The sequence below is a fragment of the Podarcis pityusensis genome (genome assembly GCF_964106645.2).
Source record: "Podarcis pityusensis genome assembly, chromosome: 1".
Classification (NCBI taxonomy): Eukaryota; Metazoa; Chordata; class Lepidosauria; order Squamata; family Lacertidae; genus Podarcis; species Podarcis pityusensis.
In genome coordinates, this window is record NC_138028.1 from 22,203,295 (window position 1) to 22,228,688 (window position 25,394).

General features: G+C 44.3%; 1 protein-coding gene across 2 annotated transcripts; it reads right to left on the minus strand.

The window, feature by feature from the left end:
• Positions 1 to 2,661: 2,661 nt before the first annotated feature.
• CHGA (chromogranin A) lies at positions 2,662 to 24,959 on the minus strand. 2 transcript variants are annotated; one of them, XM_080982124.1, is made up of 9 exons: positions 24,666 to 24,959; positions 23,674 to 23,720; positions 11,987 to 12,080; positions 11,690 to 11,758; positions 10,045 to 10,143; positions 7,793 to 8,350; positions 6,591 to 7,045; positions 4,574 to 4,684; positions 2,662 to 3,125 (listed from the first exon to the last, which is right to left on the minus strand). In XM_080982124.1, the coding sequence occupies exons 1-9, from the start codon at positions 24,709 to 24,711 to the stop codon at positions 3,042 to 3,044; spliced, it is 1,563 nt and encodes a 520-aa protein (XP_080838250.1). In that variant the 5' UTR covers positions 24,712 to 24,959; the 3' UTR covers positions 2,662 to 3,041. The 2 variants fall into 2 exon arrangements, with proteins under 2 accessions (XP_080838250.1, XP_080838251.1); XM_080982125.1 differs by lacking the exon at positions 4,574 to 4,684 and having other exon boundaries at positions 24,666 to 24,954.
• Positions 24,960 to 25,394: the final 435 nt, after the last annotated feature.

Here is a 25,394-nt window from a genome sequence, read left to right on the forward strand (position 1 = left end):
GCAGGTTTGTAGGTACATAGAAAACTAGATTATTAAGGAGCTGCCTAGGTGAAAATCCCTTTCGCTGCCACCTCCCTGCCTGCCTGGAAGCGTTCTGTTTTTTTATATGGCAGAGCACTCAGTGAAGCAAATTCACCTGCCACCTAAATTGGAACAGTCCAGGAACAATAACATTGTTTTGTGGCACCTCAAACACTACTAAATATATAGGGGTGCAAGTTTTCTTAGGCTAGAGCCTGTGTTTGCCAGATACATCAGAGTGCCCCCCCCCCGCATCTGCTGCTTTTTGTACACTGGGCTTAACAGCATAATTGACTTATGGATGACTTGAAAATCAAACTCTTGAGTGTTTATTAATTCAGTTTAATTCCTTCCTTTAAAAAAAAAGGCGGCAAAAAGGCTTGTCTTAATTTCTAATGAGCAAAGCTAGTGAAATTTCTGTGTGTTGGTGTGTGTGGTAGGGAGAGGAATCACGTCTTCCTTTTTAGCATTTCACGTTTCTCTTCCCCTGCTTGCACAGTAACTTCCTGATACAACATTTCAGGGTGTGAAGAGATTTGTGTAGTATCTGAACATTGCAAATATGTAAGTATAAAATAGTGACTTCTATATTTGAGGCTGTATATGAATGATAAGAGGTCTTCATCTCTTTTGTAAAGAAAAGAAAAGTCTGCTGTAAAAATGAAAATCTATGCTAGATGTATTTTTTAAATTATTTATTTCTTTAGATCCCTGCCTTCCTCAGTGTTTATAAACGTGGCTCAAGTGCACCCTTTCGAGTGAGATCCCCAATAAAGACCCCATTAAACTGGACTAATCTTTGCCAGTAATTGGGATTTCACATCTTTTGTTTGATGAATCAGGAATTGTTGTGGGTTTTGGTTTTTTAAGGCATGCTTGACATTCAGTGTTCCCAGTTCAAAGCTCGCCTCATTCGGGACCAGCTTCCTCCTCCTTCCAAGGCTGCAAAAGAACATTCATAATTCTCTGCCACTTTCTGTAGTGTTAGCAAGTGTGAGTGTTGTGATTCTTATGTTCCCATTCACAAAATTACTTTCATTAAAAACTAAATGGTTTTGTATTTAATTTGAACATGTATATATTATATATACATACATGCATACATACATGTTAGATAGATAGATAGATAGATAGATAGATAGATAGATAGATAGATTAGATTAGATATAAGAAAAACATCTGGGCTTCTATAAAAACCAAAAATATTAGCTCCATGGCTTCTTTACATGTACTGCATGTCTGACATTCTTCTCAATAATAATATGGTGCTTCTCAACTCTTGCTTATGTTGTTGATTTCAATAGCAGTTTATCCCATTTTTGTCTTTATTTGCCAAACACCTGTGACAGAGTTTTTTTTTTTAACGAGAGTAAAATGCACTTAAGTATCACCTGTTGTTTCTGTGTCTGCTTTGGGTACAACACTGTCCTTTTCCAAACACATGATTAAAATAAATGCCTTATTAAACCACCTTCTCCTGCACTCTTTTTAATGGTTCAAGATAGCTGGGTTGGGGTTCAGGACCTGGGTGAGATTTTATTCCATAAGACTGGTCTTTTTAAAAAAAGCACACAACGACTTTCATATCCAGATTTACAATCCCAGTGCAGTTTAAATCGCACATATTCTAACCTGCTGCTTTGTAGAGTTCCAGGTCCTGACTGGCCTGATATCCCATCCCAAAGAGCATTTCCTAGTAGGAGGACAAATCTTTCTTCCACTTGGGTAGCCCTTTCCTTTTGCCTGCTTCTCAGAGTCAGTTCATCACAAAGAGCTGGGCCTGCGTGGTGGAAGCGAAGCCTCTCCTCCTGACTCGCTCTCCAGCAACTGTGAACCGCCCTGAGACCACTGGGTATAGGGCGGTATATAAATTCAGTAAATAATAATAACATGAGGAGGCCATGGAGAGGCAACAAGATGCTCCCTTGCCGCCGCCTCAGGACGAGCTGGGTCATCCTTCTCCCCGAGCTCAGCTGCAACACTGGCAGGGGAAATAGGGTCATTCTGGGATAAAATCAGAAGCCGGAATGGCAAGTCTAGTTTTCTCCCCATTTCTCCAACTGCACTTGGTGTGTGTGTGCATTTGCGCACTAAAATAAATCTGCCTTGAACTGAGGATGAATGGCAATAGCACGGAGTACATTTGACATCAAATTTAATGGAAATGAACAGCACCCTTAACCACACCATGTACTGTGCCCGTGTCTTGTATGCCCCACTCTTCATGAGATAATGCTAAACAACTGTGCCCCCACGATGATGTGCAGATCATGCACAGGATCTTGCCTTCTGAACGCAGCATACTTTTGTATTTTTATATTGTATTTCTTTTACTTATATTGTAAAAGAAATACAAGTACAATATATTTCATTCAAGTTGCCCCTGCCCCAGAGATCTACGTACTTGAGAAGCGCTGCTCTCCGGGTTCTTAGAACGCAGCTGTGAGAGACGAAGGAAGGAGCCCAACGTTGTGTGTTTATTTTCGTCCTTAATTTTTATATAGAATATATTACAGTCAGAATTCTCATCTTCGAATCAAAAGATTAACAAGTTATTGCAAGTTCTTTTATCCAGTAAAACCTAATGGTACAAGTTAAACATTCTAGAAAGCTGTCATGGCTTTTTCTTTTTAAAAAAAGAAAAAAAGAAATGGACAAAAAGGAAAAGGAAAAAAGTAAGGTGGGAAATGACAAAACAATCCCTTTTAATCAACAGAAAATACATGAGTAAGCCATACTGCTTGTGATCCTGTAATCCAAAAGTTACAAGCCAGTAAAGCAAGCATGAAATCAAACAACAAGCAAATGTGAATGGAAAGCATGACTACCATAGAGAGAGAAATCGGTGTTGTTGTTTTTTCTAGTGATAATTGGCTTCCTATGTAAAATGCACTTTCTCCATTATTATTACTTTCATCTTTTTAAAAAACAAAAACCACACACAGAGACATTAAATTGCAGTGTTTAAAGGGTGAGTTAAAATTTCTGGCTTCTTGCTTACGGCGTGTGTTATAAAAGTGTCAACCCCTTCGCAGGGCATGCAGCTTGTGGGCCACTTTCTCCAGCTCCGCTTCTATTGCTGCCAAACTCTCCAGTTCTTGGTCCTATAAAAGAAAAGAGGGGAAAGACACCACATGAAGGGTTATTTCAGGGCTGGAAGAAATTGCTCCACAGCTGTGAAACTCTGCAGACAGAACTATCTGCTTTTAGAGTGGCTCTAAAGACTTTGAAAAAAATATATAAGAATGTATTTTGCAATGGACTGCCCTTTTTTTGCTGGATTCTTGGGTTTTACATGCACTTATTGCACAAGTAGTTTGCTTGTTTTTACTAAGTCTGTATCCTTTTTATAAACCACTTTGTAACTATTTTAATTTTAATTTAATTAAACATTTTAACTTAATTATTAAAAATATTTGATTTAATATAATTTATTAGAACAAATTAATACATTAATTTAATTTAAATACTTAAAATTAAAAAAATAAATAAATGGGGGGATGAACTGAAAAACCTGTTGTTTGATATATTCTGCATTAAATTAAATCTGGAGTCAGCCATCAGCAGAACCAATAGTGCATGTCATTCTCGCCTATGTCGGATCTTTATCCTGCCTGATCCTATGAGCTACTGTGCCTGCACTTGATATAACAAGAATGGGGAACTTGCAACCTTCCAGGTGTTATTGGACTCCACCTCCCAATATTCCCAATCAGCATGGCCAATAGTCAAGGATGATAGGAATTGTTATCCAACAGTATTAGAGGATCACACGTTCCCCATCCCTGAACAACAGCAATAGTATTATTTAAAAAACAACCCTAAAGGCTGTCATATGTCTCTGGATAATATCAGTGAGTTGGCTAGAAATATGTTAGCTGCTGAGGAACTCAACCCTGCCCATTTAATCAAAGTGCTTAGAATCTCCTGGAGAGCAGCCAGTTAATGTAACCGAAAGGAAGACTTTGTAGCATCACAGGAGACACTTTGTTTGTGGAACAAAATGGCCATTTTCTGTTCTTTTGCAAGAACGTTCAAAGAAGTGTGAATTTCAAAAAGTTAGCTGTGTAAGGTGAACTGCGCCAAATTTCTCCATCTCTACTAGGTCTCTCTTCCAAATGTCCCGCGGTCCTGGTGAAAATCCAAACGCCTAGAGAGAAAACAGCCGCTGTCGCATGCTGTGCATTAAGCACAATGAGTATTTTGACACCAAGGTCGCTCGCAGCATCTCACGACACCACTTGCACCCCTAAGGTGGCTGAGAAGTTTACCCTGACAAAGAGATGTGTGCCATGTGGTCTCAGATGATTGTAAAACAGGAGAGAGCGCTGAAAACGATCAAGGGTTGCAAAATGTTTTGCCGTGAGTTGCAAGCCAGGTAACTGGTGTTAATGTATTTGTGTGTGTGTGTGTGTGTGTGTGTGTGTGTGTGTGTGTGTGTGTACACACGCTTCTCTTATGTGTTTGAACAATCTCACTGGTATCACATTTCTTTCTCCTCCTAATGAACATGGGCAGGTGTGCTGTTCTTTCCCTCCTCTCTCTCCCTTACTTTTTGCTGAGCTGGCGATGAGGGCTTTTGCTCTGCTACTGGCACCTGAGCAACCGTCGTCATGGTTTTCTGGTGGCCTCCCTGGTGTCTCATCAGTGTCTTGGCAATTCCCTGAAAACACAGTGGTGTGTGTGTGTGTGTGTGTGTGTGTGTGTGCATGCACTTGAAAGGAACAAACTGAAATCCTGAACAACAAGGCAGTGTGGAGCTGCGGATCAGTCATGGGGAACTTTGAACCTTCCAGATGTTGATGAACAACAACTCACATCAGCCACAGCAAGCATGGAGTGATGGGTGTTGCCATTTGGCAACATCTGGGGAGAGGCCAAAGATTCCCCACATCTGCTGTAGATGGAAGAAAGGGAATAGCCTCTCAGTTTGGTGGCCAAGTAAGTTGACCTGTTTCTGCTGGCTATTAGGGATCCCAGTTATCAGACGCAAAGCAATACAAAGGGAGCTCAGGTACCTTCTTTGCAGAAGAGATTTTAGGGATACAGTTTGCCATGCAAGGATGAGATACACCAGTTGAGGCTCCTTCCTGCCACTCAATCAGGCTACAGTAGAGGCAGAAAGGGGCTCACAGGGCTTTTGCATGGGCTTAGCTAAGAGACCAGCAACTTTTGAGTCCTTCTCTCCTCAATCTCTTTTCAAAGATTTGGTCATTGAAACCCAGTCATTGCAAGAATTCTCTAACAAGTGTTCCCATCCTCCCTTTCCTTTGGTAAAGGTGAAGGTAGAGGGACCCCTGACCATTAGGTCCAGTTGTGGACGACTCTGGGGTTGCGGCACTCATCTCGCTTTATTGGCCAAGGGAGCTGCCGTACAGCTTCTGGGTCATGTGGCCAGCATGACTAAGCCGCTTCTGGCAAACCAGAGCAGAGCACGGAAACACTGTTTACCTTCCCGCTGTTTATCTACTTTCAGTTTGATGTGCTTTCGAACTGCTAGCTTGGCAGGAGCAGGGACCGAGCAACGGGAGCTCACCCCGTCATGGGGATTTGAACCGCCAACCTTCTGATCGGCAAGTCCTAGGCTCTGTGGTTTAACCCACAGCGCCACCCACGTTTCCTTTGGAGTCACGCCTTTTGGGTTGTAAACCTGAGTGCAGGGACTGTCTTATTGTTGGCATTTGTAAGCTACTCTGGCTGAAAAGCAGGGTAAAGATGCTTAAAATCAATTGATCACTTGTTGCACTTTCAGAAACCTCAATTCTGTACTGCTGAAGGTACAGGAGAACAGGCCCCCCACTTCTACTAGGGATGCAGCTCTGACCAAAGGGAGACGGTTTGGGAAATAGGGAGTTTGAGGAAGGCACCTCCAGAGTCAGGGGCAATGTGCTTCTCAGTACCAGTTGCTGGGGATCACATGTGCTTCAGGTCCTGTTTGTTGGCTTCCCATAGCAACTGGTTGGCCACTTTGAGAACTAAATAAGCCTTTGGCCTAATCCAGCAGGCCCTTATGTTCTTGCTCTGGCAGGCTTTTTTGCCTGCTAAGTATCTACTGCAAAGGTGAAGTATTGCTTCTGTTGCGATTTTTTATGTTTCATATATCTTTAAAGATAAATATATCTTTAACTGTACTTTATGACATAATGATTTTAAATGGCGAGGTCCGCCTTCCAGGGTAGCTCATGGGCACTAAAAGCCCTAGATAGAAATGCATATGAATATTTGTAAATAAAGTAAGAGCTGCCATGAATCTCCCAGAAAGTGTCTTCTCCAAAGGAAGCCCATGCCCAAGTAGCACTGCCCCTGGAGTGTGTGACAAAATCGCTATTGCAAGAAGCAACTTCCTCTGCCAGAAAGGACTCCATCCTCTTCTAGAACTCAACACACCCAAGCGGCATATACACAAAAATTATGGGAACTGTAGTTTACTTCCCCCCCCCAGAGCTATAATTCCCAGCACCCTTAAACGACACTTCCCAGGATTCTTAGGGGCAAGCCACGTGCTTCAGTCACATGGTGTGTTGGCAGCCCCATTCTCAGACTGGTCATTGCAGATAGGGGAGTCTTACCTCTGTTCTCCTGTTAGCGCTTCCTTCTTCATCCTTCTTTTCCTCAGGCAGAGCAGCAAGTGGGAAGGCTCCTTCGCTGCTCTCCTCTTTGGAATGATGCTTCTGCGCTCTCCCCTTGTCCTCTTCAGAGGTACGGAAGTCCTGCTTGCGGGATCTGAGAGCCAGTTTCATGGACCTGTCTGGGTCTTCGTTGCTTTCGCTTTCCTCCGCCCTCTTCGTAGTGCTCAGTTGTTTAGCCAGCTCGTCCATTTTGTTCCATCTCTTGGCATCTTCTAAACCTTTGGAGGGGTCCTCTTCCACTTCCTCACTTTCAGTATCCCTGGCGCGGGAGGTGTCCTCATCCTGCATTGTTTCATCTCGAGATGTGTGATGCCTTCCTCCCTTTGCACTACGGAATTTCTCTTGTTCTTCTGAAGGCTGTCCATCCCGATCAAACTCTTTAGCATCTTGGTTATCTAAAAGGAAATTGAACAAAATGAACATAGTTTAATGGTTTGCTTTGGCTAAATAAAATGCAGGTCATACATAGGAGTATAAAGCAATAGACGCCTACTGGCCATGGTGACTATACTGATCATGGAGCCTCCCTAAACACCTTTCTGAAGGTTGGCTCTTGTCCTTCATCTCCTTCATCTCCATGTCTAGCAACCAACACACCTTAGGGTAGGAAAAGGAAGGAGCTCTGCCCCTTTTCACACGCCTGAAAGGAATGGGTCGAGAGCGCATATAGACCTAGAGCAGAGAGCACAAACAGCCCAGCTCTTCCATTCAAATCCCCTCCATTACTTGAGTGTTTGGGTGATTTACTTGAAAGATTTAATGGTGTTTCCTTCCAGTTAAGTGCACTTAGGATTGAAGAACAGGGGAACAGTCTTCCCTGCCACTGCTGGAAGCATCCAAACATATAGGGCATTATCCAACCAACTCATTCCGTCAATGCAAGGATTTCAGCTCATGCAATGGAACTTTCCCCCCTTCCTCTCTCCACACTCTCCCCAAATCTACTCTGGGGGGTTGGGGAAAGGGAGATGGGGGAGGTCCCATGGCACAAGTAGAAATCCTTGCCCTAATGAAACAAGTTAACTTGGATACTGCCCATCAGTAAAATAGATCATCCAAGTATTGAAGCTCAAAGTGGTGATGACTGCAACATCAGACAGTAAGTCAAATGAGGGGACATGGGTTTAAGCTGATAAACATACCATCTTCCCTTTGATCATCCTTGTCCTCTGAGCTGGTAGGACGTTCCTCTTCAGAGGCATCTCTTTCTTCTTCATCATCCTCTTCTTCCCCATCCTTCTCTTCCTCCTCTTCCTCCTCCTCTTCCTCCTCAGCCTGGTCTCTGACACTGTCCTCTCCTTCCTCTTCGCTTTCCTCCTGGCTATTTTTGGAAATGTGCCCCTTTTCCTCCCCCTCCACCCCCACCACCTCATGGTCTTCCTTTCTCTCTTCATCTTCTTCACCCTCTTGGCGTCTCTGCTGAGGGGCCTCATCGTCTTGGGCCTCATCGTGGATGTGATTGTCTACTGTGTTGTCCCAGGGCAGTCCTTCATTCTCACCAACCTCGTTGCCGTCAAATCCCGCCGCATTCTCCTTTTGCTCTTCAGAGTCAACACCTCTAGCCCTTGTCTCCCTTTCTTCTACGCTGTTCCTCTCCTCTTCTTTTGAAACATCGCTTTCGCTGTTCTTCTGACTTCTCTCTGCCTCCAGCTCGGCAAAGGAGGCTGTGGGCTCCTCGTCAGGGGTCCCCTCTGACAGATCTGAGAGGCGAAATGGTAGAGTTAAGGGGGAATTGGGCTGTGCTACAAAATGCACAGTAGAAATCGGCCCCAGTTCATAACCAAACCCTTGAATGTTTCATGTGAGTCAAGCAGTTGCACTTACTTTACTGGGGCAAAGGGTCTTTCCCCAAAATGTGGAACAGTGTTGTTGGTTTTGCCAATTAATTTTAATTGATTTTCAAAAAAACCCCAACAAATTAATAACAAATGAATTCAAATTTAAAAGTTGACTTCCCACCCCTTTCCATATATTTATTTTCTCTCCTTTGCTGCTCAAAACAAAATACTTTTTCCTAATTTCTATTGCTTTTCCATCCTTTTTCAATTTCCATTGGTTGTGCATGCAGTTCCTGCTTAGACTTTTGTTTAACTATAACATTTTCCAAGTTGTTCAAATAGAGTTATTCTTCCTTTATCTATCCATATAAATCATTGATCATAATTTTAAATCATATTTCCTCCGATACAACTCATTCATTTTGCCTTTTTGCATTAACAATAACAATTCTACAATATTCTTTAACTCTAGCATTCTATTCAGACTTCATAAACCTCACCAACTCCCGGGAAGTCTCCTGATCTACCTTGTTATGCAATTTCCTTTGAACAAAACAAACCTTGACAATATCCAGTTTCCCAGGCTCGAATGGTTTTTGTTAGGGACTCTGAAAGAGTCTGCTAAGTTCTTCCAAGAAACATTGCTGGGCAGCAGGTGTGTAGGGGTGGGGAACCTCAAACGCAGGGGCCAAATGTGGACATCCAAGTCTCTCTAACTGGCCCTTTGAGTTCTCCCCAGGCCACACCCCTCACTGCATCACACCCTGAGTATTTTTGCCTGGCTGGAATCTGTCATCGGACTCTGATAATGACTCTCGCTTGCATGGATGGAGGATAGAGAGGAGAGTGTGAGTGTGTGGGTGTAGAAAATAGCCAACTGCAAAGGTAGAATTAACTGATTGCCACATCATGAGTACAGGGCCCAGATTTATTTTTTATTAATTATTATTATTTTGACAAAGTAATAATATAAATAAATAGGAATAAATATGTGCACCTCTCCACCGAGACCATTCCATTGTAACTATCCAACCTCCCAAAATTTCAGTACCTCTTGCAATGGTCTGACCCCTTTCCCTTTTAACAGTACAAATTCTACAAACACCCTCCATATCTCCTCAAAATAATTTCTCCTGCATATTCCCTGTCTTACCTTAATGATACATGTTAATTCATCATTAATATCTATTTATGTGGTTTGCACTGACTTATGTGTGGGTTAAGCTGGTAAAGTAAAAGGTAAAGGACCCCTGGACAGTTAAGTCCAGTCAAAGCCGACTATGGGGTTGCGACGCTCATCTCACTTTCAGGCTGAGGGAGCCAGTGTTTGTCCACAGACAGCTTTCCGGGTCATGTGGCCAGCATGACTAAACCGCTTCTGGCGCAGCAGGACACCGTGATGGAAACCAGAGTCACGGAAACGCTGTTTACCTTCCTGCCACAGCGGTACCTATTTATCTACTTGCACTGCCATGCTTTTGAACTGCTAGGTTGGCAGGAGCTGGGACAGAGCAACAGGAGCTCACTCCATCACACAGATTTGAACCACCGACCTTCTGATCAGCAAGCCCAAGAGGCTCAGTGGTTTAGACCACAGCGCCACCCGCGTCCCTGACCTCTTTCCATGTTCCTGTTGCTTTGGCTTTCAAGGACCTCAGAAAGCTCATCTTCAAAGCCGCTGCTTTTCTTCTGCTGCTCTGTCCTTTCGCTTGCTCCTGTTTTTTTGCACACACAGAAGTTTTGATGAAGGGGAGATGGGGACAGGAAAGAGAGAGAGAAGGAAATCAACACCTGGCATCTCTCCTCTTTTAAAATTCAAACTATTTCAAGTGCATTCATTCTCCTCGCAACATGGGAAAAACCTGTTGTCTAAAAGCATCCCCCCCAAGAACAAAATGCATGTTACGTTAATCATAGAACTGTAGCATTGGAAGGGATTCCGAGGGTCATCTAGTCCAACCCCCTGACTTAGGAATCTTTTGGTTAGCCAGTGGGCATCTTTTTCCCCCTTTCAAAATAGCAGCCATGGTGGGCGAGGTGGATTGGGAGGGTGCTTTAACCATTCCCCTCCTTGCAGTCACACACACAGCATGGCTCTGAAGCTGCTATTTGCACCAGGAGGCAAATAGCAATAGCAGCTTCAAATATCAGTGGGATGGGGAACAGACTTCCATTGGGGCTGCGATGCTCCCACCCATGGCAGCTAGTGTGTGTGTGTGTGTGCTTGTGTGTGCTTGTGTGTGCTTGTGTGTGTGTGTAAAGGTAAAAAGGTAAAGGACCCCTGGACAGTTAAGTCTAGACAAAGGCAACTATGGGGTTGCAGAGCTAATCTCGCTTTCAGGCCGAGGGAGCCAGCATTTGTCCACAGACAGCTTTCCGGGTCATGTGGCCAGGATGACAAAACTGCTTCTGGTGCAATGGAACACTGTGTCGTAAGCCAGAACACACGGAAATGCCATTTACCTTCCCCCCACAGCGGTAACTATTTATCTACTTGCACTGGCGTGCTTTCGAACTGCTAGATTGGCAGAAGCTGGGACAGAGCAATGGGAGCTCACTCCATTGCAGGGATTCAAACCGCCTACCTTCTGATAGGCAAGTCCAAGAGGCTCAGTGGTTTAGACCACAGCACCACCCGCTTTGCATATTTTATAACATAAGAAGAGCCTGCTGACTCAGCCCAATGGCCTATCTAGTCCAGCACCCCAGGTCTCAGCTACATTGGCAAAGAAAAAGGGCCTTATATGTGTTGTTTATGCATTCTAACACTGTGACACCAGATGGCGCTGTGGGGTTCCATTTTTGCTAACCCGTTTCTCATACAACGCTTGTAAGGTGGACCTGAGCACAACACAAATGCAACAGGCTTTCACTGAATGTCTATGGTAGCCTTTGCAACATGCTAAGGGCTACAAATCAGGAAGCCCTGGGCTGAAATGTGCCTTCTGCAGAACGGCTAGCTGAGAAAGTTTTTTTATGCCATTGGGAGCGTAGCCATTTTTGCAAAGGCTGTCAGTAGACAGAACTGTGTGTACTCCTCACACATAACTGACCAATAGCCCTAACTCCAGGGCAAGCTAAACCCTGTGTCAAATAACATGAAATGATGTGATATGAATAGATAATGCAACTCCCTTATTCTGCACAATTTACTCTCTCTTGCTTTTTCTTAATTATTTCCATTTGGGTAAAATACAAGAAGCTGTGCATGCCTCTTAAGTGAAAGACTGGGCACTCCCCATGATTCCAGCTAAACTGTACCTTGGACTGCAATCTCCTGAAGCTCCTTTAGTAAGTTTTGATGGCGAAGAATGGAAAGGATTCTTTCATCTGCAAAGAAGAAGAAGAAGAAGCTTGTCAAGGAAGCCTGCCAAAGCCAAGGTGAGCTGGCATACTCATCATAGCTCCATTAGCACATGGGCTGGTTGAGGTTATCTTTTTGGTTTTTGTTTAAAAAATAATCCATTATGGCAGCCCATTAAAAAAGAACACACAATTTAATTTTATAATATTAACACATTGGACTTTTCATTAGTAAGGGAGAAAATGACTCTGTACCTCCTTGAAGAGTTTCTAGGCATTCCTGGCTGATTGGGAGTGGATTTGGCTTTGACACTATGTCAGAAATGACCTCGACGATGCAGTTCATCACCTGGGGAAACAAAAATATATTGGTTTACATCCCATCCTTCTGCCAAGGAACTCAGGACGCTCTGGACGTGGTTCTCCTTCCCTCCCCCCATTTCATCCTCGCAGAGAGGTTCATGGCTGAGTGGGAATATGAACCCAGGTCTCCTCAGCACTAATACAACCCTCCAACTATGCATAGGGACCTTGTGATGTCCCTCTGGATCTTGTTGGACTCCAACTCCCATCAGCCCCATGCAGCATGGCCAATAGTCAGGGATGATGGGAACTGTAGTTCAACAACATCTGGAGGGCTACAGGTATATGGAACAGGGAAACTTGTATGGTTCCACATGTAGTCCGGCTGCATACACATGACATTATATTCTACAGTCAACACATGCTGAGATCTTGTTTCTTTTCTTTTTTTATATAATTTTTATAAAATTTTCTGTTTTACAATTTAAAATACTCATTTTGACATCCTTAAGATATCAATGACTTCCCTTCTTCTCTTTCATTCTACATATCACAAATCCCTGCATATTTTACACAAACGATACCATTCACTATTCCATTATTACACCCATCGTAACTTATTTACGCTGTTGAATTTATCTTAATGCTGCCAGCGTTTTCAGCTGTACACAGTTACTTCCCATATATTCAATAAACGTTTTCAAATCTTTTCTAAACGTATGTTCTTCTTTTTCTCTTATTCTATATGTTAAGTCTGCAAGCTGTGCATATTCTGTCAACTTAAGTTGCCACTCTTCTCTGAGATCTTGTTTCTTTTACCCAGTCCACACACAATCTGGACCTAAAGCACATTTTGTGTCCCTGAAAAGCATTTCCCCCACAAACTAGCTTCAGTCTGAAAATCAAAGCTTGGTGCCTATTGGCTCTGCATCACACACACACACACACACACACACACCCCGCCAGTGTGTCCATTTGAAATCAGATGGAGCTAGTCTCAGCAATGGCGTGTGTGGGTGCACCCATGCCTGCCCAATGATGTTGTGGATGGCTGTGCACCAAGATCTAGTCCCAGACTTACGTACAGGCTGAGCAGGCTGCAGCCCAGGGCCTGATAAATGAGCAGGCCCTTAACCTCTTGCCAAAAAATAAAAATTAAACAGGCAGATTTTACTATCTAGACCAGGGGTCGGCAAGGTTTACCTTGCCTGGGCTGCTTCACTCCAGCAGAGATCCCTCTGTGGACCGGATCGTGCGTGTGCCTGAGTGCATGCGCTCATGATTTCCGGCATCTGTGTCTGTGCAGGCGCAATTTCCGGCGCTGTGGAAGCGAGTCCCTGCACTGCGCCAGTTTATCGTAGCGCACGGGGACTTGCCAAACGGGCGGCTTGGTTCAGGGACAGCTTGTGGGCTGGTTAAATGACCCCCTTGGGCTGCTTGTGGCCCATGGGCCTTAGGTTGCATACCCGTGATCTAGACCCAGTTGCTTAGTAATAGTAAAGAAGAGAACTAAGTTTTGTTTTTTTGTGGTCAGATGCTATTAAGTTTAGGCCCCCCAAGTTTGCATAGCCTCAGAGACTCCAAGATTGTAATTTCCATTTCCTTCTTCATTCGCCATGGGCACATGCAGGGTGAGAAAGGCAGGAATAACCTAATGAAGGGAAAATCCTTGAGCTGACAGAATGCTTACATACCACTGCTTTGGACCCAACCCCCTTGTAGCAGCCTAAGCGGCTGCTAGCATCACTTAGCAAGATAACCAAGCCTTAATAATAATAAAGCAATAAATGTCAACATTGTACTCTGCCTTTCAATGCAAAAGAGTCACACTGATGGGAGTCCAAAACTGCCCACAGGCACCAGGTTCGGGAAGATGGGCTAAAAGCCCTGAACACTTTATCCTGTCCTTGCTGAGCACCACATATCACAATTTATCAATCATGCACAAGAGGGATTAATAGCACTGCAGTATTTACGCCCTGTTTTTTAAGTCTATGCAGAGGAGCATTTCTCAATTTAGGCTGCCAGCCTATACAGATTTACTTGAGAATAGGACCCATTGAGCTCAATGGCACTACTCCCAAGTATATTGGCATAGGATTGCATTCCTAATCATATATGATAAGCAATAATTCACATTGACTCTAATATAAACGGCAGGGTGTGTTTGTGATATTGGTGTTAGTTTAAAGTTATTGCAAAGCAACCTTCTTTTCTAGAAGCAGAACACTTTTAAAAACTCATCAACAGCAGGGTGTTCCAAATTTAAATCTCCCACAAGCTGCTGCAACACAAAACTAGACAATCACAGCTGCCCTTTAAATTTAAATGTGTGGGCAATTGAGTCCCAGTTGCCAATAACTTCCCTTCATCAAGCCTTGTCCAAATGTTTGTGGTTTGTAAGTGACTAACCCTTAACATCCCCTTAGAAAATTGCTTTCCCCATAATGACATTTCAGATGAAAAGGAATTTGGAAATATAACCACATGGGAAGGAACCCTTTTGCTCTCATGGTCTTCCAGCTTTCGAACCTAGTGCTCACTTAAAACACACACACACACACACACACACACACACACAAATACCCATCTTTCGCAACAACCTGCACCTCTTTTAAAACAACCCATAAATAAAAGAAATTGTTGTTTGACTTCAACATTGGTGAGCCTCAGGCAGCATAGTCAATGGTCAGGGACAATGAGAGTTGCAGCCCAAAAACATCTGGAGGACCACAAGTACCCCATCCCTGTTTTATTGGATCTTACTGGCATTTGCCTTTATTGCGTTGGGTGCTGTTTTAGTTCTTTATATTGTTTTGTGTATCCTTCTGCAGAACAGCTGCTGACCTGATGTCAGGGACTGGCAGGACACTGAGGGGTAGTGGCTGGATTCTGAGGAGTGGGCCCTGGCAGAAGGGGGGTTGGAGACCAACTTGAAGAAGGGATCAATGATCTGGGGAAGCCTGTAGCAGCCAGGAGTTAAGAGTCAGAGGCAGGAGAAGCTGCAGGATTGCAAAGTGAAGAACAGGTGGAGGGAGGGAGAGGTCAAGCTAGGGTAGAGCCCAGGGCTTCCATACTTCCTCCTTCTGCTTCTACCTCTCTTGCTCCACTGTCTCCCAGAACCAGAAGAGAGAGGTGCAGAAGGTTCCCTGCAGGCAGAGTCTTCACTTGCTTGCGTGGAGCTCAGATCAGGGAGATACTTAAGCCAAGGCCAGGGGCCTCTCTGTTGTGGCAACTGCCTCATCGGGTGCATACCTACGAGTGGCTGATAGACGAAGGACTGATGGACCTGCCTTTCCCTAACTTGTAAGTGTGCTTTTGACAATGAAGAGTTAATTCCGCACTCTGGGCCTGCTAGCGCTGTGACACCCTGCAATCCTATGGCTCCCTGGGAAGTTACTTGAGGATGCATCTCATGGTGGGAAGGGCCAGGGGAAGACGTGGATCCAAAGGATCCATAGCCATCTCTGACCCCTGAGCTGCTCCCAAACCAGGGAGAAAAACACATCAGCCCAGGAGCATGGGATAAGGAGAAAGAGACCACTTTGGTTCTCATCCTCTTCCAAACCTTAGAACTGCCTCCTCCTCCCAGTTGCAGCACTGCCACCAGTCTCCTTGCAGTGTGGATGTTTTATTCATTGATAAATAATGTGCACTTCATTACATCATTTGCTCAAGGTTGCTTTTACAGCCATTAAAATAGATTTGTAAAAAATAAAAATAAATTCACAGTTCATGAAAAAAAACCAACGCACCACTTAAGCAATTTCAAGCAGCAGCAGATAGATTAATGACAGCACCATTGTTCTCCAAAGCCATTAGCAAAGAAAAATAAAAGGTGTGTGCTTTATACTTCTTCCTGAAGCCAAATGGGAAGTTTCACTGATCTGTTGGGTACTAATTCTGTAGTCTTACTGCACAACAGGCCATGCTCCAACCCATGTGCTGATCTTATCTCCCTGATAAAGGTAACCCAGAGCATGATCATAGAAACATAGAATTGTATATTTGGAAGGGACCACTAGGATCATCTAGTCCAACCCCCTTAAACACAAGAGTCTTTTGCCCAACATGGTCCTGAATCCACAACCCTAAGATTAAGAGCTTCATGCTCTACCCACTGAGCTTTCCCAGTATCAATAAAGGGGGACACATAACAAATATGTTCTTCATTCTTGTTTTGCACATTTCACATGGCACCGCATATCATATTATTCTACTAGTTCTTCCTAAAGACCAATGCTTTGATTTTACATTCTTCAGAGTTTTTAAAGACTAACTAATTTATTGACGCATAAGCTTTCATAGGCATCACATCCCACAGGCAAACAATGAACCCCCTTCTTCCAGGTTAAAGAGCACAACGAATGTTGGAGAAAACATAGTCTCAGGGCCAAGAGCGACTTGCCTGCTGGAAGACTTGCTCTAGTTGAGGGGAAAAATGTCAATCCTGCATGCAAATATTCTAATTTGGGGCACCATTTTGGAATTCTGCTATGTGACAAATTGCTGTGCACTTTGGGTTAGCAACTGCTGGTCCTTGAGTCAATTCCAGCTCTCAAGGCTCCCCCTCCCACAGTGATGAGGGAATCTGTGGTCCTTCAGATGTTGTTAGACTACAAGTCCCATCATCCCTGACCATTGGTCATGCTGGCTAAGGCTGATGGGAGTCCAGCAACATCTGGAGAACCAGAGGTTGCCCTACCGCTGCTCAATCAGTTGCTAAAGGCAGAGGGGCTCCCACAATTGCAGAGGGACTCCCACAATTGGATCTAGACCAAATTAGTCCCACTGAAATCAATTGGGCTTATGTGAATAATGACTTACTCAAATCACATTGATTTCAGTGGGATTCAAGTGTGACTTCGTCTGGATCCAATGCACTGTGGAGAGAGGATTTCTGACACATTAGTCCCACTCCTGCTAGATGCAGGGAATATCTGGATCATTTGCAGCAGCTTGGGGGTGAGGTGTCCAACAAGAACAGGAAAGGGACAGGTATGATGAGCTACATCTGCAATATCTTTTGTCTCTCTGAGAAGACCAGAGGTCCTTGACTGCTCTGGCTGGGAATGTGACAAGCCTTTATTTGCTAACGACACATTAGGATGACACATGGCACAACTGCACATAAAACCATGGATGTGTGTGTGTGTACTGATCTACTGATTTGTGACATATTTTATGCTTATTTTATCAATGACATTTTATTGTTGGTTTTATGCTGTTCACTACCCTGCAATTTCCCCCTTAATGTTGGTGCTATAAAATGTTCACAGACACACAAAAGATAATGCATTTGTGTTCCTATATGGGTAGGTATGTGAGCATTATGCGCATGTTTGAAGAAATGGGTGTTTGAAAGATGTGTTTTCATAGCAGTGCTTTATTTATTCACATTTATCACTGGCCTTTCTGCAAGCGCCTGAGGCTTTACATAAGGAACAAAACAATAATAGAACTAATTAAAAATATTAAAATGGCATACACCCCTCAGCACTTAGTCATAGCAAGCATAAGCAAGCAAAAGAAGAAAAATGAGCAGCGTTAACTGTTAAAAGAATGGGAAAACAGAAAGGTTTCAGCCTTTGCATAAAGGAAAACCATCCTTGAGCCTGCTAAGCCTAATTGGGGATTTTATTTCACAGTCAAGGGGCCACCACTTAGAAAGCCCAGCCTAATTGTGGGCTGGGAGGAAATAGCATCTGGAGGATGGACTCCTCAGGGGACCTTAAAACACAAGAAATGTTGCCTGTACTTAAACCCTATAGGACTGAGATAGGGGAACCTCTATTCTTCCAAGCGCTGTTGGACTTTTGACTATTATCAGCCAACAGCCAGCCTGGTCAATAGTCCGGGATGATGGAGGCAACATATGGAAGGCCAAAGGTTAACCACCCCTGCTATAGGTCTTAATGGGCAACAACTCGGCAGTTAATGTGTTGGTGACTCTGCAAGGGCCACTGAATAAAGGAATGGATAATTTCAGCTGAAGTGAGGCTGAATACATTTTTTTTTTAAGGCTGTGTTTTCTTCACTCTGACCGAATTGCTTTTCAGCTATGCAGGAGATTTGAGGGTCAGGGAATAATGGATTTTATGGAAGACCTGCTTCATAGTTCACCCATTGGATGTATCGTGGGAAGGATGTGCTTACTGTGGGCATCCTGGGGGCATCTGGTTGGCCCCTGTGGGAGAGGATGCTGGCCTAGATAGTCCTATGGTTTGATCCTGCAGGTTCCTTTTTATGGCCCTATGGGGCTCGGCCTAGAAACATGTTGTGGATGCTAGAGCTCAACCCTGAAATAGATAAAAGCCATAAAACGATGCCTCTCTGATCATGAGCTGTCTGCTTTGTGGGATGTTGCCGTATGCCTTTCTGCAAGCACCTAAGGGTCTGGTGCAGCCAGCTGGAGGGTGTTAGGCACTTAAGAACCAGGTCATAGGCTCTGATACAAATTTGTACGTGCTAATGGAAGTGTACAGATGCAAGGTTGGGCTTCTGAGCAAAACGAGATGATGGATTGCTGGGATCCCACCAGCATTTCATTGGCAGCAGGCTGAGCCACACTCTGCAAGCTGCAACAGCATCACTTTTTCTTTTTTAAAAAGAGAGGGCCAGTGCAAGAGACCTGGGATTTGGGTCTCCTGGGCCACAGCTCATACTCACGCAGTTAGGGTTAGAGGAAGGGGAACAGCTCAGTGGTAGAGCATCTGCTTCCCAGCTTCCCAGGTTCAGTCCTCAGCCTCTCTCTGTGCAGGTCTGGGTACACCAATGGTGGCATAGTGGTTAGAGTTCTGGACTAGGTCCTGGGTTCAAATCCCCATTAAGCCACGAAGCCTACTGGGTGACCTTGGGCCAGTCACTGCCTCTTAGCCTAACCTACCTCACAGGGTTGTTGTGGGGATTAAATGAGTAGGAGCAGAAAGACCCTTGAGCTCCTTGGGGAAAGGTGGGCTGTAAATGCAAACAACAACAACAACAACATCATCTCAGGCAGTTCCTCACCTGAGACTCTTGGAGAGTCGCTGCCGTACAATACGGAGCTGGGTTATATTCCTGGATTAGTCTCAGGAATATAAGCAGGCAAGAAGACAATGAGAATACCATGTCGTCTTGTGGGCAGGGGACAAGTGGAGGCAATTGGAAGGCTGTCAAGCATGATATTTCTCTATAGCAAGTATTTCATTAGAGTGATTTCCCCTAATTTTACCCAAGCCAGGTATGTTGTCCCAACATACAGGAGAAAGAAGCAGACTCAAAGGAGGTTTAGAATAACATATAAAGATGCTGGGTGGGGTCCTTTTGAAGTATAGACAGCAACAGTAGAGATTTTCAAGGGGAGATGATGGACATTCGCAGGACCAGTTTAAGCCACTGGCACAGCTCAAAGGAAGAGCTAATTTGCACCCTTCCCTGTTTTATTTGAAGGATACATACAGAATAAGGCTAGAGTAAGACTAATGACCCTTCCTTCTGAGATCTGCTGCCCAAAGCAGCTGCTTCATGTTCCTCTGTGCTATGCCGGGCACTGCAGATTGGTGAATTATATGATGGGTACCCAGGGGGTGGGGGGGTTTGGGAATCAATGTGTGTGATGCTGGCAGTATTTGTAATGGAATTAGGCTAACTTCACAGCTCACAGCATTGACCTTCTCACATTGTCAGCAATGCTGGATGGCCGAAGTCAGCAGGAGGTGCTGTGGTCGGGGTGGGTGCGGGGGTGGGGCGGAATTGGGTTCTGACTTGGTGGCTTGCAGAGGGAAGCAAACCGTTCTACAAAGGCTTAATGGGGAACAGTGCTGTTAGTAATTCCTTTATCTTATTTTATAGCATGCTCATTGTGAAGAGCTTTGCAAAGCTTACAGTTTATGGATGGAAGGGGGTTATTGCTTTGCTTTGCTTTGCTTTTGTTTTAACTATTTAAATTGAGCTTTTATCCTGTATTTTTTATCTTGTGAACCGCCCTGAGATCTTTGGATGAAGGGCAGTATATAAATTTAATAAGGAAGACGAAGAAGAAGAAGAAGAAGAAGAAGAAGAAGAAGAAGAAGACTCAAAAGTAAATCCTTAAATGGAGCTTACTTCTATGTAACAATGTGTGGAATTGTAGCCTTAATGGCTGCAGTCCCCCAACATCTTTATGTTGTGGATTGCTGCTATTCCTGTTAGACACGTGGGCATTGGTAATCTTGAAATGAACATTGACTTGTTTATTATAGGCTAAATCAGTGCAAAGCAAGATGTACTTAGTATCAATGGGACAAGTTTGTCATGGCTTAACCTGAGTTCAAATCAATGGGAACTAAATTCAGATAACTTAATCTGGATTATACCCTATATTTATATGATGCTCTTCCTCCATGAGGCTGAGATTTCTTTGCATATGGTCCTCAATCCAGCATGCATATGCTGAAGCCTGGTCATATCAACACAGACAGCACTGGGCATAATTCTGACTGGACTGCAAGCCTGGAAGTTTCTCATGCAAACACAGCTCAAGGCCCAAACTTCCTTATATTCAGCAACAGAACCATCTTCTTGGCCTTTAGATTATTCTCTTCGCCATTCCAGTCTTTGCACCCAGTTCTACAGTTCTACCATTTTAATTCCAAGCCACTGACTACTGCTCAGGGATGCTGCGGTGCAAATGGTACCATCAAACATTTAAGGAAGGCTTTTCAACAGAGATTCATATAATTGCAGATATAAAAGCACTTGTGGGTGGTGGTAGGGAGAGGGAATTTGTGGTCTTATTAGAGTTTTCTCAAACAGCCGCAGCCAAGTATTCTGTACAGCACGGTACCTCAAAAAGTGCTGATGTGCTCTCTTCTAATGAAAATGTTGCAAAATTGCAGTGATTTGAGCCAGCATGGGGGCCCCAGACAAAAGTGAAATTACATCGACCCCCTACCCCAAGATATTTGGAAGCCTCCAAAACTGCCGCTGGGCATGAAGAGAGTTCCAAACAAAATCTCCCAGCTGGCAGAAAGAGGGGACAGTGCAGCATTTCTTAAAGCACACGGGCTGAAAGGTAATTGTGTTTTTTGGAGAGATTATGGATAATTAGCAAAGCTGGCAAAAAGCTTTTTTTTTCATCCACGCAAAAATGGAAAGGTCTCTTGCAGCAGATTTCAGTAAAAGATGGAGGTAAGGCATGTAAGCTCAACTCCATTCGCACTTACAAGGGAAGCCAATTTAGGTAAATTTAAAGTGGGCAGCATTTTTTTTTAAAAAAAAGGTTGCATAAAGAAACATTGTAGTAGGGAATTTTGACTGCAGATTTCCAGGTGATATACAAGTGCACACAAACACACAAAGCCCTGAACAGCCAGGAACCCAAAAACCTGAGAGAATCCCTTTCCCCATACCAACCTCTCTAGTCTTTAGGATCAGCTAGTGCAACCCTCCTAGGGTGTCCCTGTGAGCAGCGTTCAAAACTCCCATTGTTCTAGTCGCATTTTGCAACAGGGAATTTCATTAGCGTGAGCAGTTTCTGAGCTGTGGGTGCAGTACTGCGCCTACGATTTCAGGTTAAAACTGCAGAGTGGAAGGAAAGGAGGACCTTTTTCTGCCTCCCCACTTCCAGCTACTCTCTGAAGACTGGAGAAGAGACCCTCTTAAGAATATTAGAGGGGTAGGCAGGAGAAGGACTAGACTATGTGAAAAATGAACATAAGATTTTAGCTGCAGTTCATCCATTTTCAGCTTTGTATTCTTGCTATTAAAAAAGCATGCCTAGGCACTCCATTGTGGCACCCATAACGTAGCTCCTAGCTTTCATATCTCAGTTTCTAACACTGCCTGTGAGGGCTCAACAGTGCAGGGGTTTGTAGGAAGACTTTTTCAATGACAGCTCCAAAACTTTGGATTTTGCCACTGTGGTGTGTCTTGCCTTAGAGCTGTGCTCTTTTAGAAGGAAGGTGAAGATGTACCGTACCTCTTCTGCCAAGCTTTTGGAGGCAAAGAGGTGTGATTTGTTGAGGTCAGTTTGTATTTTACCCGTTGCTCCCCCCCTCTTATTTATTAGTTTATGCTGTGCTTAATTTGCTTTGAATCTTTTAATTGATTTTAGAAATATGAGTTGCTGCATTTTAAAAAATAACTTGTGCACCACCTTTTGGCCATGTGATGAAGGGCCGTAGAAGTATATAAATAAATATAAATATAGGGATAGTAGGCAGCAGATACAGCAACGCCTGCTGTGTTAGTCCCAAGATGTACAAAGTCAGTCTTAGGCTTAACCACTTGCCCCTTTACCCATGACAAACTACAGTGTGTCAGGGGCTGAGGCAGAGCACTAATCAATGGTTTGTAAAATACCACTGTGCAAAATAGACAAATACTCTGTCCTAGCACAGATTTATATACAGAAATGCACCGTGCATCCACACTGTGGAAGGCCACCAGATGTGAACTGCCAATTCCTTTCCCCACCTGCACTGTTGTGGATGTGCTTCCACTCCCTCAGCACTCTGCCTGTGCAACACACACACCCCATGCATGCATTTGACTTTGAAAATAAAGGCATGAAAGGGGCATCAAGTCTATCCCCAAGGTCCAAATGACGCCTCTCCAGTCCCACCAGTCCTGTAGGTACATAAACCAGACCACAGTAGGCCATAAAAGAAGGTACATATTATACAAGGTAAAGTGGCCTCAATATGGTAGTTTTTTCATTTCCTGTAACATTTCTCCCGATCAAATTTATATCTTACTTCTTTTACAGCTCAGTGTGTCTACAAGGATAGGTGACAGAATGGATTGATGGAATTAATGAATTCCCAGTCTGTCTGTTTTCCCATAATCATATTGCCACACAAGTACTGGGTAGAATTCACAGGGATCTTAATAATTTCCATGCAACCCATTGGCAGTCCTGTAGCAAAACCTTCATCCAACCATTTCTTCAAATGTGGATTTACAATATTTCAATTGCAACCCACTTCGTACAGCATATACGCTTACCCACTGATTATCTGAGCCTTGATATTGATCTCTTAAGCTCCTGGCATAATAATACACTTGTGTAATGTTCGTTTTGGTTTGGTTTTGCCTCACTTTAGACAGTCCATCAGTCTTAATGACAACTTTCAAGTATGTTACCCAGTAACACTTAAGCCCTTTAACAGCAGGGAGTTAAGTATAGTCCACAATGGGCTTATGCAGGATATAATTGGAAAGCTAATTCACTAACCTTTCAGATACTCAAGAGGGGCACCTACAGCTGCTGTTAAACAGTGATGAAATTACGCACGTCTTTGTTGTCTTGCTTTTAATCACATGCAAAAAGTGGGAAGGAACAAAAACTAGGGCAAGGAAATGACTTTTCAGAAGGACTGTTTCCTACATTTCCCAGCAACATGCCTGGGTTTACCCCAGAGGGGATTTGCAGCCAATATTTGCTCCATGTTTTTTAGCTACAAAAAAAAAGCACACATGAATCTTGGATATATACCTAAAAATGTAACATGTTAAGTGGCTTCCACAAAAGGCAATTAATTGCTTCTTCTTATTCATTTCAAGCTACTATATATTGCGGGATCTTTTAAACAGACAAGACAGGACACTGCCCCATAGTTCTGCTTAAACAATATTCCTGATTTATTTATTTTTACCATTCTGTTTTTGCAACTCACCTTTGTGTCATCTTTAGTCGCTGGGTTTGTTACTGGAAGTGAAAGTACTGCAAGAGAGAAAGGGAGAGAAAGGCAAGATATTACATGTTCTCTGGAATAATTCCAGCCAGCTGGCCCATGGCATGCAAAACTCAGCCAATGCAAGCCAGATGGGGAAGAGAGAGCGATTGGCACAAATATATTCTGCTAGGATAATAAGTCACAAAAGCAGCGTATGAAATCCAGCATCGCAAGATTGCTCCACTTTGGGGCTTAAAAACAGAGAGAAGTGGTTGATTCCTGAACACAATTGCTCAAACAGACATCCAAAGTGAAGGCTAAGTGGACTGCAGCAATGATTGCTTGCTGGGGGGGGGGGGAGGGTAGATCTGCAACAAATCATTCAGAAGTAGGTTGCAGATTCTTTCTTTTCACCATCCTGAGTCTGAGTAAGCTGGTTGGTGGTTTGTTTAGGTTGTTCATGAGTGCAAACAGATAAGAGGAAGCGTATGGGTAGGAAGCTAGGGAGAGAAAGGAGGAGGAAGGAACGGGTTTTTTTGGTTAAAAACACAAAGATATTGCAGGACGGAATTTTTATTTTTAGAAGGGGAGGAAACCAACCAGACTCAAAAAGGAACTCGAGTGCTTTGCAAAATGGGTCGACTGGGCTTCAAAAAGTTTGCTAGCGTAAAATGACCTTGTGGATCAAGTCAGATTCGCGAGGCTCTCGCAGGAGTTCACTGAAGTCTCTTGACTCAGAGAACTGCGTGGTACCCCCAAGCCAACTCTCCCCTCTTCCAAAAACAAGGCAACTCCCCGTCCTCCTGGAGCAGCTCCTCCATCTTGTGTCCAGGGTAGCCGGACGGGGCCAGCAAGCCAAAGACCGCGCCTCTGTCCTTGGTGCTGAAATGAACAGCCGCTGCGGACAGAGGTCCCCGGGCAAGTTCCATACGGCAAAGGAACTGCGGGCAGCAGACGGAGCCAGCCCACCCGCCGCTGCCTTGGAGGCTTACCTTGCGCTGCGAGGAGGAGAACAGCAAGCAATACTGTGCGGGTCATGACGCTGGCGAAACGGGCTGCAGCGCCGAAGGATGGCTAGAGGAGATCTCTCCTGCCTTTATTGCTGACGGCCGGGCTTTAGAGGTAGCAGCTGGCGGAGGGGGACTCTGGCATCGGGCGAGAGCTGAGCCGGGAGGCAGATTAATCAGCCCGTCCCCTTCCCTTCCCTAGATCCTCTTCCTTCTCTAATGCTGATGATCCCCGACGGGGCACTGCAGCAGCAACCTCATTTATATAGGGCCCCCCTCCCATCTCATCCCCTCCCTTCTGTCTCTTCCCCCTCCCCTCCGGAAACGGCGTCAGGAGGAAGCCATCTCTCCCTCCCAGGAAGGGTACGTCCCAGATCTCCTTGGCTAGGGATTGCAGAGCCGACGCGCGGCTAAGCTACTCTTTCTGAGCTTGCCCGCTTAGAGCGGGAAGCTGGCTAGCCTAATAAAAGCCCTGCTGCTGCTCCTGTCGGACAGCGCTCGGCTCCAGTAAGAAAGGCGTATGCCAGCTCCTCCTTTTTCACACTCTGCAAGCTGTGGTAGAGAAGGCACAAATGCGCCCAGTCGAAATGCTCACTGCTGGCAGGTAACCTATGGCGCAGCGTCGGCTCCAAAGAAAGGGAGGGAGGGAGCGAACGAGCGGTGCAAGGGCGCCAATTATGGTGGGCTGTCATGTTCTTCAGAGCAGTTAGAGAT